Raw genomic sequence first — 18539 nt, 5'->3', positions numbered from 1 at the left:
AGACCAGTCAGGCTAACATCAATATTATGTAAGGTATTTTAGAGAATGGTATCATGGATTTATGAAAGAGCGTTCTTGTCGGACCAACCTGCTATTCTATTAGAGAGTATGTAAGAAATTGGATGGTGGAAGTCCAGTGGATGCAATTTATCCAGATTTAGCTAAAGCATTTGATGCAGCACCTCATAAACACCTAATAAAATAAGGTGTGTAGTAGTTAATTAAATTATATGTACATGGACAGAAAACTGGTTACATGATCGAGTCCTGAAAGCAGCGATAAATGACCTATTCTCTAAATGGTCTAAAGTTGTGAGTTGTGTGCTCCCAGGATTCTGTCTTGGGGCCAATGCTGTTCAAATAGTTTATTGATGATAAATAAATTGGAATTAAGAGCTCAGTTTCAGTGTGTGCCGTGCTGAGGATACAAACTAATGCAGGGAAACAAACATGGCAGCGCATCATTATTACAGGAATACCTTGATAAAATAGGGGGTTGGACAGCTGCATGGCAGATGAAGTCTGGTAGTGAGAAATGTAAAGGTATGCACTTGTAGATCACAGACTTGCTGGATCTTTGATCAAGTGAACCCTTGATCAAGTGGAGTTAAAAAACTGGAGTGGAAAACAGGAGATTATAACAGGAGTCTACCAACCTGTATGTAACATCTGATATTTCCTGTTAGTAATAATATTGTAACTGGAATAATGAGTGTTAGCAGGACTGAAGGTTTTGTGCCATGCACAGTGTGCTGATTATATGCAACAATGGAGCAACAGCTCCAGAATGGATATCGCTGCGACAAATGTGAGCGGGTTGTCCTTCTGAAAGCTCGCGTTAGAGATCTGGAGGAGCAAGTGGCAACACTGGGCAAAACCAACAACCATGAAAGGGGTGTTCTGCTCCCTGAGCAGGTAGCTAAGGGGATTGATGTGGAGGGGCTAATCAGGATTATCAGGTAGGAAGATGGATTACTGTAGCGAGAGGGAGTGGTAGGGGCTCACAGAAAAGGAAGGCTGGCCCTGGGTTTCTGCACCCAAACAGATTTGCCAAGTTGGGTGAAGATGTGGGGGTGGCAAGCCCAAGGGTGGCAGCCCTGGATTTCACTGCTATCCCTAACAGCCAGGAGGGCAGATCATCTGGTAGGGCAGACCATCTGGGAGGAGTGGTGAGGGTAGTGCAGGAAGGCCTAGACAGTTGGTGGTAGAAGGGTATTCTATAATCAGAAGCAATAATTTGTTGACAGGATCGCCTCAACCGAATGGTTTGCCATTTCCCTGGTGCCAGGGTTTGGCATGTGGTGGACCGGGTTGATAAATTACTGGGAGGGGCTGGGCATGACCCAGCTGTCTTGGTCCATGTTGGAACCAATGACAGAATACATGGAAGGTGGAGGTTCCTAAAAATAAATTTAAAGAACTAGGCTGCAAGTTGAAGGGAAGGACCCCCAAGGTGATATTCTCTGAAATATTTACCTGTTCCATACGCAACTCAGGAAATACAGGTGGAGATTAGATAACTAAACGCATGGCTAAGGACCTGGTGCAAGAGGGAAGGATTTGGGTTTCTAGAGAACTGGGCTGACTTTTCATTGGGGTGAGCACTATAGATAAGCTGCTGTAACACCAGTAAAAAGGTACCAAAAAACCTTCCGAGATCAGTAATGCCGGCGAAACGGCGGATGCAATATGCACAAGCGCCATTTTGCACGGTGCGCTCCCAGCACAAAGACCAGGGTGTCACGATTGGGACCCAAAACCCCCGAATCTGGGTCACCTGATCGCTGTGATGGCCTCTGATTGGCTATCACAGTGATCAATCACTGTGAAGCCCGCCCCCCCTTGTTTCATCTCTCTGAATGGATCTCTCTCCGTCCTTTCAGAGAGAAAAAAAATTGTGTGTAATAAATAAAAATAATAATAAAAAAATATAAACAAAAACACCTAGATTAAGGTTTGATCTAGGTCTGTGACAGGGTTAGGGTCCAAGGGTCAGAGTCAGTTTTTTTTTTTGGTCAGGGTTCTTTTTTTTTTAATTTTTAAATTAGTATCAGTGTCAGTTAGTGGCAGCATTAAAAAAAAATGCGCACTATTGTTTCTGGGCTGTACTACGGGTACAACAACAAAAATACACACATGTGGTATCACTGTGATCATCAGGAGCAGGAGAAATTATTTTGGTGGTAGGTTATGGTAGTAAATAAAGAAAAATAGTGAAGCGCTTACATTACATAAAAATTAATATAAAATAAAACGTGCCTTCAAAAATTATAATAAATATCATAATAATATGTGACAACTCTGTATAATATACACTAATGTCTCCCTCTAATGGAGGAAAAAAAATGGTGCAACCAAACTTATTTAAAATAGTGAATTAACACACACTGTGAAAAATACTATTTTGCAGTGCATATAATCAAAAAGACTCCACAAATCAAATTAAGAGTGAATATACAAGTGAATAAAAACTCATATAATATATCAATTAACCACTAAAATGTCGTGCCTAATTTGCACACATTATATATACATCATAGGTGAAAAAAAATTGTCCATGCATGTGACTCTGTGCTTTTAAAACCACTCGTGTTCTCCACTTCTAGGTGTAAAATAAATGCTCCGAATGGCAGCAATGCCTGCTCACCTCCCCTCCTTGACCCTCACAGGGCCGCAGAGCTGTTTCCACCTCAGTGGTATATCCCTCCTGGCAAACTCCTTGTTCCTTCTCCTCTCTTAGTTCTCCACTCCAAACTGCTGTGCCTGTGTCTAGCTCAGCAATGGGCAAACTACGGCCCGGCGGACCTTTTAATCTGGCCCGCGGAGCTAGGCTCCTCTCACAGTCCGCCCTGAAGAACGGTGTAGCATGAAAATCTGTCTCCTATGAGGATCTGTCCCCCTCGACGTATCTGCGCATGTGCCGGAGATCGCCGATCGGCTGCTAATACCTGAAACTGGCACATGTGCAGATACGTCGAGGGGGACAGATCCTCATAGGAGACAGATTTTCATGCTACACCGGAACGGCGTGGGAACACGGCGAGAGGAACGCGCGGAGCAAAGGTAAGTGAATTGAAACAGGGGGGACTTGGGGACTTAATATGGGGGATGAATTACTATAGGGGGGATGAAATACTATATGGGGGATGAATTAATATGGGGAATGAATTACTATAGGGGGGATGAATTACTATAGGGGGATGAATTACTATGGGGGATGAATTACTATATGGGGGATGAATTACTATATGGGGGATGAATTACTATATGGGGGATGAATTACTATATGGGGGATGAATTACTATATGGGGGATGAATTACTATGGGGGGGTGAATTACTATGGGGGGATGAATTACTATGGGGGGATGAATTACTATATGGGGGATGAATTACTATATGGGGGATTAATTACTATGCTTACTATGGGGGAATATTATTATACTTACTATGGATGACACATACACATAATTCATCTACTCTTGGTCCGGCCCCCGGGTCCAATATATGAACCCATTGCGGCCCTCAAGTCAAACAGTTTGCCCACCCCTGGTCTAGCTGCTCTGCTTCTCTCCTTCCCCCTTCAGTCTGTGAGCTGTCTCTACTCCCTTCTACACTCATTGAATCCTTGACAAGGATGACATCACACTGGGGTTTGGCAGACGGATTCAATGAGTGTAGAAGGGAGTAGAGACAGCTCACAGACTGAAGGGGGAAGGAGAGAAGCAGAGCAGCTAGACACAGGCACAGCAGTTTGGAGTGGAGAACTAAGAGAGGAGAAGGAACAAGGAGTTTGCCAGGAGGGATATACCACTGAGGTAGAAACAGCTCTGCGGCCCTGTGAGGGTCAAGGAGGGGAGGTGAGCAGGCATTGCTGCCATTCGGAGGATTTATTTTACACCTAGAAGTGGAGAACACGAGTGGTTTTAAAAGCACAGAGTCACATGCATGGAAAAAATTTTTTCACCTATGATGTACAGTGGGGCAAAAAAGTATTTAGTCAGCCACCAATTGTGCAAATTCTCCCACTTAAAAATATGAGAGAGGCCTGTAATTGGCATCATAGGTAGACCTCAACTATGAGAGACAAAATGAGAAAAAAAATCCAGACAATCACATTGGCTGATTTGGAAAGAATTTATTTGCAAATTATGGTGGAAAAAAAGAAATTTGGTCAATATCAAAGGTTCATCTCAACACTTTGTTATATATCCTTTGTTGGCAATGACAGAGGTCAAACGTTTCCTGTAAGTCTTCACAAGGTTGGCACACACTGTTGCTGGTATGTTGGCCCATTCCTCCATGCAGATCTCCTCTAGAGCAGTGATGTTTTGGGGCTGCCACTGGGCAACACGGACTTTCAACTCCCTCCAAAGGTTTTCTATGGGGTTGAGATCTGGAGACTGGCTAGGCCACTCCAGGACCTTGAAATGCTTCTTACGAAGCCACTCCTTGGTTTCCTGGGCGGTATGTTTGGGATCATTGTCATGTTGGAAGACCCAGCCACATTTCATCTTCAATGCCCTTGCTGATGGAAGGAGGTTTGCACTCAAAATCTCACGATACATGGCCCCATTCATTCTGTCCTGTACATGGATCAGTCGTCCTGGTCCCTTTGCGGAGAAACAGCCCCAAAGCATGATGTTGCCACCCCCATGCTTCACAGTAGGTATGGTGTTCTTTAGATGCAACTCAGCATTCTCTCTCCTCCAAACACATTGAGTTGTGTTTCTACCAAACAGGTCTATTTTGGTTTCATCTGACCATATGACATTCTCCCAATCCTCTTCTGGATCATCCAAATGCTCTCTAGCAAACTTCAGACGGGCCCGGACATGTACTGGCTTAAGCAGGGGGACACGCCTGGCACTGCAGGATCTGAGTCCCTGGCAGCGTAGTGTGTTACTGATGGTAGCCTTTGTTACGTTGGTCCCAGCTCTCTGCAGGTCATTCACTAGGTCCCCCCGTGTGGTCCTGGGATTTTTGCTCACCATTCTTGTGATCATTTTGACCCCACGGGATGAGATCTTGCGTGGAGCCCCAGATTATCAGTGGTCTTGTATGTCTTCCATTTTCTAATTATTGCTCCCACAGTTGATTTGTTCAGACCAAGCTGCTTGCCTATTGCAGATTCAGTCTTCCCAGCCTGGTGCAGGTCTACAATTTTGTTTCTGGTGTCCTTTGACAGCTCTTTGATCTTCACCATAGTGGAGTTTGGAGTGTGACTGTTTGAGGTTGTGGACAGGTGTCTTTTATACTGATAACAAGTTCAAACAGGTGCCATTGATACAGGTAATGAGTGCAGGACAGAGGAGCTTCTTAAAGAAGAAGGTACAGGTCTGTGAGAGCCAGAAATCTTGCTTGTTTGTAGGTGACCAAATACTTATTTTCGACCATAATTTTCAAATAAATTCTTTCCAAATCAGCCAATGTGATTGTCTGGATTTGTTTTCTCATTTTGTCTCTCATAGTTGAGGTCTACCTATGATGCCAATTACAGGCCTCTCTCATCTTTTTAAGTGGGAGAACTTGCACAATTGGTGGCTGACTAAATACTTTTTTGCCCCACTGTATATATAATGTGTGCAAATTAGGCACGACATTTTAGTGGTTAATTGATATATTATATGAGTTTTTATTCACTTGTATATTCACTCTTAATTTGATTTGTGGAGTCTTTTTGATTATATGCACGGCAAAATAGTATTTTTCACAGTGTGTGTTAATTCACTATTTTAAATAAGTTTGGTTGCACCATTTTTCTTCCTCCATTAGAGGGAGACATTAGTGTATATTATACAGAGTTGTCACATATTATTATGATATTTATTATAATTTTTGAAGGCACGTTTTATTTTATATTAATTTTTATGTAATGTAAGCGCTTCACTATTTTTCTTTATTTATTTGTACTTGGTGGTGTAAGTTGAGTGACGGCAGCTACATAATAGTAAATAGCCATCCTATTAAGCGCAGGAGGATTCTTTCTTTATACAGGTTATGGTAGAAGCAATATACAGCTAAATTTAAAAAAATGTTGTTTTTTTTAACTAATTTGGGCAAGTTTTCCTATGGAGAAAAAAAAAAAAAAATCAGTAGATATCCATTACCATTTACCACCAAATGAAAGTCCAATTTGTCCTGAAAAAGATCAAGGTATAATCCCCCTGGATGCACAAAGTAGTTGTGACGATATGTACGGTTTTCCTAACACATGTCGAAGTTGCAAAATTGTGCTTAGGTGTTAAGATTTGCTTTACCCTTAGGCACAATGGGGTTAAGGAACCATTGAAATTAAACAAACAAAAACTGAACCTAGTGGACTTTTAAGGAACCCACTCAGAAGTGTATAAAAACAACTATTTCATTAATATACACATGAACAAAACACAGGAATTGTACGCTGAATTTGCTATGATGGAGACTGATCCCTTCCCCTTTATATAAAGGGAAGCAGAGGGCATGGGAGCAGTACCACTCACCACAAGAAAGAAGCCACTATACCACCAATGAACTCTGGATTATCAGGAAGGAATATAGGAAACACAGCCTTGGATGTCACCTTTGCTCCTGGGGTTGTTATTTTAGTCCTTTTTTAATTGTGGCACCCCTGTGGTTAATGTGTGGAAATTTTAAGGTGGCCTCTGTGCTTTGTATTATGCAGATTCTGCTTGTGTAGAGTAATGAAGCTGTCAGTCATTCTTGTTGTTACCACACACCTTCTGGAGAGGGGAAGGTGGAGGGCACAGGAGCACCCGATTCCAGGGAGGATGCTACCATCACTACCAATGAGAACCACGGAGTATTAAGTGCATTAAAAGAGACATTATCTTGGACACCACTGCTATTCTGGAGGTTAGTATCTTAGTCTCTCCATTTTTCCAGTTGCAGCGCCTCTTGTGATTATTGCATGGAAACGTTTTGGTAACTTTTGTGTTTGTATTATGCAGATATTGCTCCCATTGAGTGATGAAACTGTTAGCTTCTCCAGTTATTACCATACATCTCTTGTAATATATGTTTGTGCAATAATGGACGGCTTCCGTTCTACAACATAAGCTTATATGCCCTTAGGTAGGCATGTTTCCTTATTGGCCATAGTGTAATCCTGAGTATCTGTGTGGAGGAACCCCCATATAGATAGGGTTATGCTGATGTGTATTATTTTTGCTTCCAGACTGTATATTCAGATACTATATATATATATATATATATATATATATATAAATAAAATATTGGATCCCCCCGTCGTGCCTTTCCTTGTTCAATCTGGATGGCCTCGGCACTCGTCCGGTAGACCATCTGATGACATGACCTCTAACATTTCAGCATACTCGACTGCATGTATCAACTACATGTGGACTGTCAGTCACCAGCTCTCTGCTCTGCTTCTCCAGCACTCACTGGAGCGCTGGGCTGTGGAGGGCGTGGGAGTGGCTGTTTTAGGCTCTCAGCACCTCGATGAGAGGCTGAGCCAGCTGCCGGTCCAGACATCTGGGTGGATTCCGACCGTCACAGCCACTGGGTGTAGAGACTATTTCTGCCCACATTCACCCTGTTATTTGTTTTATTTCCCTTTTTGTTACATTTTTGAAGGACTGTTTTCTTGTATTTAGTTTAGGAAATATCTGGACAACTTTGATTAGAATTATGACTGCAGCTGTCCAAGCCCAAAAGGCATTACCTGTCACCCGAGAAGATCAAAGGAGCTCCTAAAAGTGGCCAATCAGAGTGCTTGCCATTATACTGAGTTGGAAGAATGTGTATATTAGGGAAGCTTTTTTTTTTTTTGATTAAGGGTGACAGGAGAAAGTGAGTCTTGAAGGTTTCTGATATGGCATGAATATTCTAAATACCCTCTCATCTGCCTTATCTGTAACTCTGTTTTATGAATGGTCGCCGAACTGATTAAATGCATCTCTCTGGAAAAGAACTGCTGGACTAGTTGCTGCGGGTAAAGTACATTTATAAATACACTCACCCGTCATTCCTCCTCCTTCATGATATAAGAAAACAGATTTGTCTTATGAACTGTTTCTGTGTGGACATATTAATATAAGACAACACCAAGCCAGGCTGTGTGCATCCACAGATGCACACAGCGCAGCTCTGTCATGCCCCCTGCTTTCTCCTCACAGAATTTGGGAGTCTATGGCTCCCACTGTCTCCCGTGAGACCAGGAAGAGGAAGCAGTGCAGACAGCTGGATCGTTGGAGGAGTTAGACAAGTATTGTTTTTGTTTTTTGGGGGGGGGGTTTGTAGAGGGGGTGTCAAGCAGTGGAACCTTTTTTACCGTAATGCAGGAAATGCATTAATGTAAAAAATATGTTTTGGCTTTGGAACCACTTTAAGGAATACCTGAAGCAGGCCTTGAAATTTCCACTCGCCTGCTCGCCAATGGCGAGTGAAAATTATGGTGGGGGTGAGTGTGTCCCCCAGGGCCATCTTGCTGAGCAGGCTCGGAGCTTAGGCCGGATCTGTCATTGGCACTGAGAGCCGTCAGACGGCTCAATAGCTGAGCACAGTGAAAGCAAAGGAAGGAGTGTGTGCTGTGCTCTCTGCCTCCCCCTAGAGTGCAGTACCCGGCTCTGTGAGTGAACAACAAAGTACTGCAACTTTTTATAGGGCTGTGTGTGTGTGTGTATGTGACTCTGGTCACATGATCCTCTAAATCAGCCAGCGGTGGCTTCAGGGGAGCGGAGAGAGCACTTAACAGCGTGCGTACATGTGTGTGTGTTTGCGTGTGTCTGTATGTATGTACATGTGTGTATTAGTACATGTGCCTGTGTGTATGTACATGTATGTGTGTACATGTGTCTGTGTGTGTGCATGTACGTGTACGTGTGTGTGTACATGTGTCTGTGCATGTATGTACATGTATCTGTGTGTATGTGCATGTGTATTTCTGTGTATGTACATGTATCTGTGTGTATGCATGTCTGCACGTGCCTGTGTGTGTATACATGTGTCTGTATGTGTGTGTGTGTACATGTGTCTCTGTGCATGTGTGTACATGTGTGTGTGTACAGGTGTCTCTGTTTGTGTGTGTTTGTTGGTAGCGAGTAACTCTTAAGGCCTGGCTAGTAGGTCAGGACTTGAAATTTTAAGCCCTGCCTGAAGTGTTCGGGCCTCCTGTCTATAGACATGAACCCAAGACATCAGGGAGAATGTCCCTTTCTGATGTTAGGTTGTATATCATATCTGACTTGGGTCAGAGACTGATGTTGTGTTGCCACTCTGCTGACAAATTGTTGGTTCTCAATGATGGATTCTCATTGAGAACAACACTCCCTACCCATACACTGAATACATTAGTCAGCTGTATCAAAATAACAAATGTTATGGCAACTTTAATGTTATGCTAATAATGTAACATTTTCATACCATAATCTTCTTGTGTGATACTCAAAGAGGCTCCTCCTACTTGTTGAGGGGTTGAATTGTCTTCTAGCTTTCGTAAAATTTCCTCCTGTATTTCATCGGGACCAGATTCTCGTTTGCGACTGACAAAGTGAGCATATAATTCTGTTTGCGTTATCAAGAAGTTCAGTTTTCTCTGCTGCCTCTTAGCCTGATTGTATAACAAAAAAAGAAAGAACAGGAATAAAAGTTCCTAAATTACAAAAACAGATAGAACAGAATGAATAGACTTAAAGTAAAAAAAAAGTTTATGCTAAATAAAAATTATTGCAGTAACAATGAAATGTGGAATTATTAGCCATTACAGTACTGGGCCGTTTTACCCCCTTCCTGCCCAGGCCAATTTTCAGCTTTCAGCCCTGTCGCACTTTGACCCAAACTAAATTTTCATCATTTGTTCACACAACTAGAGCTTTCTGTTAGTGGTATTTAATCATCACTGGGGTTTTTAAGATTGTGTAGCTAAATAAACGATCAAGGACCAAAAACTTTAATTTTGCTAATAAATAACTGTTCTTCATAAATGTATTCTGCTACATTTCCTTGGAGAAATTAACCAAAATCAGCTTATATTATTTAGTCTGTAGGAAAGATAGAGTCCACAAACTATGGTACACACACACACACACACGCGCACGCACGCACGCATGCACGCACGCACACACACACATACACACACACACGGCTTCACATTTCAAGTCCTGAGCTACTAGCCAGGCCTTAAGAGTTACTCGCCACCAACAAACACACACAGACATGTACATACACACAGCAACATGTACACACATACAGACTCATGTATACACACACAGGCACGTACAGACACGCATACACACAGATACATGTACATACACAGAAATACACACGCACAGACACATGTACAGTTCTGTTCAAAATAATAGCAGTGTGTTGAAAAAAGTGTGTATCAAATTTGTGTTGTTCCTCTAAAACAATTGAAGAAAAGTGAATATTAGACTGTTCAAAAAAATAGCAGTGTTTGTATTCTTCTTTACAAACTCAAACATTCACTATATAAACTGAAAAATGTTTGAAGATTTTGCTTTCCTTAGAATCACTTAATATTTAGTTGTATAAGCACTGTTTCTGAGAACTGCTGTACATCTGTGTTGCATGGAGTCAACCAACTTCTGGCAGCTGTGAACAGGTATTCCAGCCCAGGATGATTGGACTACATTCCACAGTTCTTTTCTATTTCTTGGTTTTGCCTCAGAAACTGCATTTTTGATGTCACCCCACAAGTTTTCTATTGGATTAAGATCCGGGGATTGGGCTGGCCACTCCATAACATCAATCTTGTTGGTCTGGAACCAAGATGTTGCACGTTTACTGGTGTGTTTGGGGTTGTTGTCTTGTTGGAACACCCATTTCAAGGGCATTTCCTCTGCAGCATAAGGTAGCATGACCTCTTTAAGTATTCTGATGTTTTCAACAGTGGGACTTTGCGGGGGCTTCTTGCAGATAGCTTGGCTTCACATAGGCGTCTTCTAATTGTAACAGTACTCACAGGTAACTTTAGACCTTCTTTGATCTTCCTGGAGCTGATTGTTGGCTGAGTCCTTGCCATTTTGGCTTTTCTTCTATCCATTCGAATGGTAGTTTTTCGCTTTCTTCCACATCTTTCAGGTTTTGGTTGCCATTTTAAAGCATTTGCAATTATTTTAGCTGAGCAGCCTATCATTTTCTGCACTTCTTTATATGTTTTCCCCTCTCCAATCAACTTTTTAATCAAGGTACGCTGTTCTTCTGAACAATGTCTGGAACGACCCATTTGCCTCAGAATTTCAGAGAGACATGCACTGTAACCTGCATGTACAACATTTGCTGCCTTCCTTCCTTAAATAAGGGCAATAATTGCCACCTGTTTTTCAAAGAATGAATGACCTCACTAATAGAACTCCACACTGCTATTATTTTGAACATGCCCCTTTCAATTAGTGATTAAATTACACAGAATCTGCAGCATGCATGTCATGACTGTTGGGTCTGTTGGATTTCTATTACTCTACTACACCTGCTAGTATAATATTTGCCATGTAGAAATATCATTTCTACCAAAAACAGCGATTGATCAGGTTAGTGATGTCTGACTGCTATTATTTTGAACACAACTGTACATACATACGCAGACACATGTACGTACATACACACACAAACACCATCCCCCAACCTTCTGCTTTCATTGTACTCAGCTATTGAGCAGACTGACGGCTCCCAGTGCCAATGACAGATCCGGCCTGAGCTCTGAGCCTGCTCAGCAAGACGGCCCTGGGGGACACACTCACCCCCACCATAATTTCCACTCGCCATTGGCGAGGAGAGAGAGAGAGAGAGAGAGAGAGAGAGAGAGAGAGAGAGAGAGAGAGAGAGAGAGAGAGAGAGAGAGAGAGAGTGTGTGTGTGTGTACACACGCCTGTATATATATATATATATATATATATATATCAATCCTGATGTACTGACGGCCGATCTCATTTTATGAGGCCAGAAAATGTCCGGCCAGTACAGATATCCCCCAAATTACCCATTTTTGGAAAGGAGACAGTCTAGGATATTTAGTAAGAGGCATGGCGAGTTTTTTGAAGTTGTAATTTTTTGGAAAATTCACAATCTTTTTTTTTTTTTTTTTACATACTGTCACCAATGCAGTACAGCGTCATCATATAACTGGTGTGGCCATGAGCAGGGACAATGACTAGTGACAGTACGAAATTAAAAAAAACCCAATATTTTCTTTTTTTTTTTTATACACTGTGACCAGAGTGTAACCCCTTCCTGCCCAGTAGCATTAGTACAGTGACAGTGCTTTTTATTAGCACTGATCATTGTATTATTGTCACTGGGGATGTCAGTGGCAGTTAGCTAGTTCACACCCAGTGCCACACATAACGTTTTGCTTTTAGGCCAAAAAGTTCACTTTTGGTCTCATCTGACCAGAGCACCTTTTCCCACATTTGCTGCGTCCCCCACATGGTTTCTAACAAACTGCAAACAGGACTTCTTATGGCTTTCTTTCAACAATGGCTTTCTTCTTGCCACTCTCCCATAGAGGCCAGATTTGAGGAGTGCACGACTAATAGTTGTCCTGTGGACAGATTCTCCTACCTGTTATGTGGATCTCTGCAGTTCCTCCAGAGTTACCATGGGCCTCTTGGCGGCTTCTCTGATTAATACTCTCCTTGCCCAGCCTGTCAGTTTAGGTGGATGGCCATGTCTTGGTAGGTTTGCAGTTGTGCCATACTCTTTCCATTTTCGAATGATGGATTGAACAGTGCTCTGTGAGATGTTCAAAGCTTGGGATATTTTATATATAACCTAACCCTTCTTTAAACATATCCACAATTGTATCCCTGACCTGTCTGGTGTGTTCCTTGGCCTTCATGATGCTGTTTGTTCACTAATGTTCTCTAACAAACCTCTGAGGGCTTCATAGAACTGCTGTATTTATACTGAGATTAAATTATACACAAGTGGACTCTGTTTACTAAATCAGTTGACTTCTGAAGGCAATTGGTTCCACTATATTTTAGTTAGGAGTATCAGAGTAAAGGGGGCTGAATACAAATGCATGCCACACTTTTCAGATATTTGTATAAAATTTTGAAAACAATTAATCATTTTCCTTCCACTTCACAAATATGTGCCACTTTGTGCTGGTCTATCACACAACATCCCAATAAAATACATTTATATTTTCGGTTGTAACATGACAAAATGTGGAAAATTTCAAGGGGTATGAATACTTTTTCAAGCAACGGTATAGATCAGCTGTCAATAAATGTCAGTTAGATAAATTTTATGTCAGTAAAAATTAGTCCTTTTTTTAGGCGGTTTAGTGTTGGCTTGGCAAGTGTAAGGAAGCACCCATTGACAGCTTGATGCAGCACCACCAGACACTTATCCAGACAGAGTTTGGAGCCAGTTGGGATCATTTTTAAATAGAAGCAGGCTAGAGCTGATCCTGCTCCTCTAGTTCCGGCTGCGGAGAGATATCAGCTGTGCTCTGCCTGCTACCTTTCTGCATAAATAGCTAGTTGGAACCCTGTGCTTGTCTGGTGGCAACAGCTCCTGAAGCCTTTACCCACATCCCCATGTGCCCCACAGCTACACTACACTCTCCTCCTGAGTAACCTAATCCTGGGGTCGATTCACTAAACTCTGCACTCTGCATGCAGTGCACCCCTGAACCCTGCACTCTGTAAGCTGTGCACCCCTGAAACCTGCATTCTATACGTAGCGCACACTTGAACCCTGCACTCTGTACCAGGGGCGGACTGACAACTCATGGGGCCCCTGGGCAATAGGTGATCATGGGGCCCCTGTGCCCTTGCCCAAACTCAAAAAAGCCTATGAAAAAGGTACCAGGGGCATCTCATGGGGCCCCCTACTGACCCCGGGCCCTCGGGCAGTGGCCGAGTTTCCAAATGGTCAGTCCGCCTCTGCTCTGTACGTAGCCCACACCTGAACCCTGCACTCTGTATTGAATGCACACTCCTGGTATTTAATGCCCCTTTAAGACCCTTCCACTGCAGGAGATGCAACTGCTGTTGCCTGAATATGTACTTTTTTTCCCAGCCGAATGGGAATTTTGCATTGAAATACTGTGTCACAACTGCAAGCCAAGCATTTGGTTAATGAGCTCAACAGGCAAGATTGACAGGCAATGTCGCCTATGAAGCTTGACATGTTGAGTTAAAATTGACGTATTTTGAAGCTAAGCATCAAGGCTATGACAATGTGTACTCAGCCAAGCAGCTGCTATGTTCATTTAAAGGTAGGTGGTCAGTGAGCTGTTCTGTTTACTCATCCTCTTTTAGGCCACACCACTGTTAGACACAATGTGGTCATGTTCATTGCTCTCTTTGGCATGCATAACAGAACTTTTTTTTTCAACTGTATCCCAGCAGGTTGGCTGATAATTTCTCATGCTATGTTGACTTTTCCAAATGTAAACCAGGCCAATTATCTGTTATAGGCATTTTCAGAGTTTACAGATTGTGTTTATACTGTTTAAATATCGAATATTGTAGTTTCTAATAGGAGTTCTGTCATTTTTTTCAGATTGTCAGTAAAACAAAACATGCTCTGTCAGTAAATTTTCCATGTTCTGTCAGTAAAATAAAGTTGCGGGAGGTTGGCAAAACTGCTCTGATGCACTGAGAAGATGGGCACATACATGTAAGCATCATTGATGTTTCCAAAGTCAGAAAATATTGTGATTCCATCCAGATTTATTGGATTCTAATGGAAACATTAAGAGCCTTAAAGTGGAAGTAAAGGCTAATACAATTTACAATTTAGGTTAACACTATTGCTTCCCCCACCTCCTCATACCCACACTGCCTACTGTTTGTAAAAGAGTAATTACCTTTTTGTATCAGTTTTAATCAGCTTCAGTGCAGTCATGTGACTGTAAACTGTGGGTCAGCGAGACTAACAGATCACATAACTGCAGCGAAGCTGAAACAAACAAAATGCAAATACAAATAAGGTATCTCCTGATGCTTGACTAGACCAGCTACTCACTGAGGCCTGAGATAGGGCAAGTACTAGGGTAATGCCGGCAGCCTAGACCAGGACAGTGTTCCACAGATAATTTTTACCAGAACAGAGTCTGGAAGGTGTTCCATGTGAAACCCAGTGCCTATCCCAAAAAAGGGGTCTAGATGCAGTATACCAAAGGCCAAGCTGAGGATGACCACACCAGACAGCTGTCCACTGAATGGGAACCGTCTAGCTGTGGTGTAGAGACATTCTTGACTGAAAACAAATCAAGGAAAAAAGAAGTGCTAATATAAAATATTAGGTTAGTCCTCTTAGCACACTAGCAAAAAAATTAGGCATGCTGTAGTAGAAGGGGGGTTTATTCTTGGCTGACTCACAGTTTTACGTTTTGTTTTTTCCTTCTGCCAGAGTCCCTCAGTGATAGCTACCCAGAGTTTCAGGTGTGGTATGGCAAACTAGTATATACAGACTGGTGGCCACTGAACCTAAGCTTGGCAGGGATTTATTTATTGGGCGTTACATCCAGCAGCTCCATGCACAATATATTTCTGCATTAACAAACAAAACAAACAATTGATCCCTCTACCTCTCTCATTTCCTCATCCAATTTGCGCTGTTCAAGGGCCTCTTTTTCTGCTCGTTTACGATGTTCTTTCTCCACCTTGTCATATTTTTTCCAGTACAGTGACACTTCCTTCATTAACCTACGTGCTCTAGGAAGTGTTTCCTTGCAATTCTTCTGTGCTTGGATAGCAGCTCTACGAACTTCCCGCATGCACTGATGAGCCAGCTACCAGAAAAAAAAAATATTATATTATACAGGACTTATATAACGCCAACAGTTTGCACAGCACTTTACTAAACAAAGGTAGACATTACAGTTACAATACAATTTAGTACACAAGGAAACAGAGGGCCCTGTTCATTAGAGCTTACAATCTAGTAAAAAATGTATATTAGTGCATACACTTTGAGGCAGCTAACAGAAAAAATGGATATTTATATGTGTACTCTGCAACTCTGTTAATTAAAAGACAATTTCATTAATGCCCAATAGAAACAACCAACAAGACAATTTAAATAATGCACCAAATCAACCCCTCCTATCCCAATTCCTACGAAGTAAGCATCTAACACATACCTTAACTATTATAGTTATGTATCAGTATCAAATTTGGCACCCAAATAAATAATAGTATTATAATAAATACAATTATACAAGCAAATTAAAACTTTCTCTATAAAAATGATACAATAGTAAAGGTATACCTTTTTGCTGTTAGTTAACAGTAAATTGCGGGCTGAGACCTTTTGCTTGTAGGCCTGAAAATAGTAAATAATTATTATAAAGGTTTATGATACAACTGAAAGAACCTCAACAATGCAAAACATAAATACTGATTGTCACATTCCTCTATATTTTACAATTGCTTACATGCCTTTGCCAGCACATCTACATATTTTACAGATTTAAAATAGATAAATATGAGTGGAACTTCATTTTCAATTTTTTTCTATTTTTAGTCCCCCTACAACCTTCCTGTATTAAAAAAAACAGGAATTTTCACACTCGGGCAAACAGTCTCAATTGTTTATCCCCCACAGCACATATTGCATGCATCTGTTTCTATTTAATATCAGACTGCATACAGATCCTTGTTGTGGAAAATGTGGGTGGGATGGCACAGACCTTATTTTTTCTGTGGAACAGATTCTGGCCCAATGTGTTCTCCCTGTTAAATATGGCATTTGATCCTTTTTTGAAGTGCAGTCCTCTAATGGGTATTTTTGGTTACTTGGACATGTCTATTGTGGACCTATATACTGCAGATGCTGTGGATATCTAGGTATGTAACTATGTAGTAAGAAAACGGATTGCTACACAATCTCCACTTCTCCCCACGTAATACTACACTAGGTTTGAGAGATGCGCCGTTTAAAAAACAGAAATAAACTGATCGGGGCTGCCTGCAAAAATGTCAAACATTATGGTGTGCCTGGCTTGAAAGAGTTGACTGTTTCTTGGAGCTTAGCCCCTCCCCTACAGCTATTCCTATTCTTTTAATACAGCTGTTAAAATCCTCCCCTGTGAGTATGTAAAGGCATGAAGAGTGGAAAATGAAAATTTCACAAACATTGTAGAGTGGCCTGATGTTTATTGTATATTATCATACAGAATATGCCTGTGCTCCTGATATGCTGAGGATGATAATGTAGCGTCAACATAATAGTATTGTAACAATCTGCATCAAATGATATTTATTTTCAATGTTTAATTAATTTTCCACTAATGCTATTTGTAAATTGGAAATACTGAACTATTCTACTGTTCAATGTTTTAACCTTGTTATGAAAAAAAAAACAAATTAAAATAAAATGTACTGATTAAAAATAAAATCCATGATTTACTTACCTTCTCCATGCTCTAGTGCTGGCCCCTGCTTATCCTTTGGTCCAGCGCCGGCAATCCTCTTCAAGCATGTTATTCTGTCCATTTCTTGTGAGCCCAGCCTATTGATTACACTGTCACTAGGCATGTCATCAGGTCTCGCAGGCTGGGCCCACAGTACGGAGCAATGCTCAGTCCAGGAATAGTGCCCATTACCAGACTGGCTAGAGGTGATAGGTGATTTTTTGTAAAGGTAAAAAATACTGAGGGGGGACATCAGGGGTGGTGGGCTAAATGTTCTGCCTTCATCTGACCTGGCCTAAACATTTCTTAACCACTTGCCCTCCATAGGATTTACCTCCCTTCCTGTCAGGCCATTTTTTGCAATATAGCGCTGCCTTACTTTAACTGACAATTGTGTGGTCATGAAATGAATGTCCTTTTTTCCAACAAACAGCTCTTTCTTTCGGTGGTATTTGATCACCTGTGCGTTTTTTATTATTAGTGCCATAAACAAAAAAAGACTGACAATTATGGAAAAAAAAAACAGTATTTCTGACTTTTTGCTATAAAACATATCCAGTAAAATAAAAAAAAAATCAAATTTTATCATACTTGGGCTGTCTGCAGTTCAGCACCATTGTTATTTAACCGCTTCCCCACAGTCCTATAGCAGAAATACTGCTACAAGGCGGCAGAACTGTGCAAAATGTTGTATATGTATACGTGATTTGCATGTCCGGGTAGGGGGCGCATGCTACATTGGTGGCTACGATGTCGATCACGGTGTCCCGGCTGGAGATTCCTCGCCAGCACCCCGCGATCACCAAGAAACAGTGTCGTGGGAGAGACCTGTGTGTAAACTCCTGCCAGCAATAACATGCTGCTGTGTATTTCTCTGCACAGCAGAGAAATACACAGCAGCATGTTTCCCTAGTAAAACACAGCACACACATATACTATAACTTTCACGTAAACTAATTCATTTACAAGTACTGGGATTTTTTTTTTAGCAAATACATGTAGCAGAATACATTTTGGCCTAAATTTATAAAGAAATTTTAATTTTTAAACTTTTTTTTTACTGGATATGTTTTATAGCAAAAAGTTAAAAAAATATTTTTTTTTTCAAAATTGTCGGCCCTTTTTTGTTTATAGCGCAAAAAATAAAAACCGCACAGGTGATCAAATACCACTGAAATAAAGCTC

At 41.4% G+C, this 18539-nt stretch overlaps 1 protein-coding gene across 1 annotated transcript in view; it reads right to left on the bottom strand.

Annotated features, from left to right (window-relative positions):
- Positions 1-18539, bottom strand: part of INO80 (INO80 complex ATPase subunit) — a 243974-nt gene that overhangs the window by 169112 nt on the left and 56323 nt on the right. The window contains exons 8-10 of the mRNA XM_089654321.1: positions 16211-16264; positions 15528-15731; positions 9383-9569 (exon numbers count right to left, since the gene is read on the bottom strand). Coding sequence (XP_089510447.1) covers positions 9383-9569; positions 15528-15731; positions 16211-16264 — 445 coding nt within the window. The remainder of the gene's footprint in view (positions 1-9382; positions 9570-15527; positions 15732-16210; positions 16265-18539) is intronic.

Source organism: Staurois parvus, unplaced genomic scaffold (genome assembly GCF_062004578.1).
Source record: "Staurois parvus isolate SC_StPar_1 unplaced genomic scaffold, SC_StPar_1.0 ptg000751l, whole genome shotgun sequence".
In the NCBI taxonomy this organism is placed as follows: Eukaryota; Metazoa; Chordata; class Amphibia; order Anura; family Ranidae; genus Staurois; species Staurois parvus.
The sequence above is the reverse complement of the archived record's forward strand: the minus strand, read 5'-3'. Positions and strand labels throughout refer to the sequence as shown.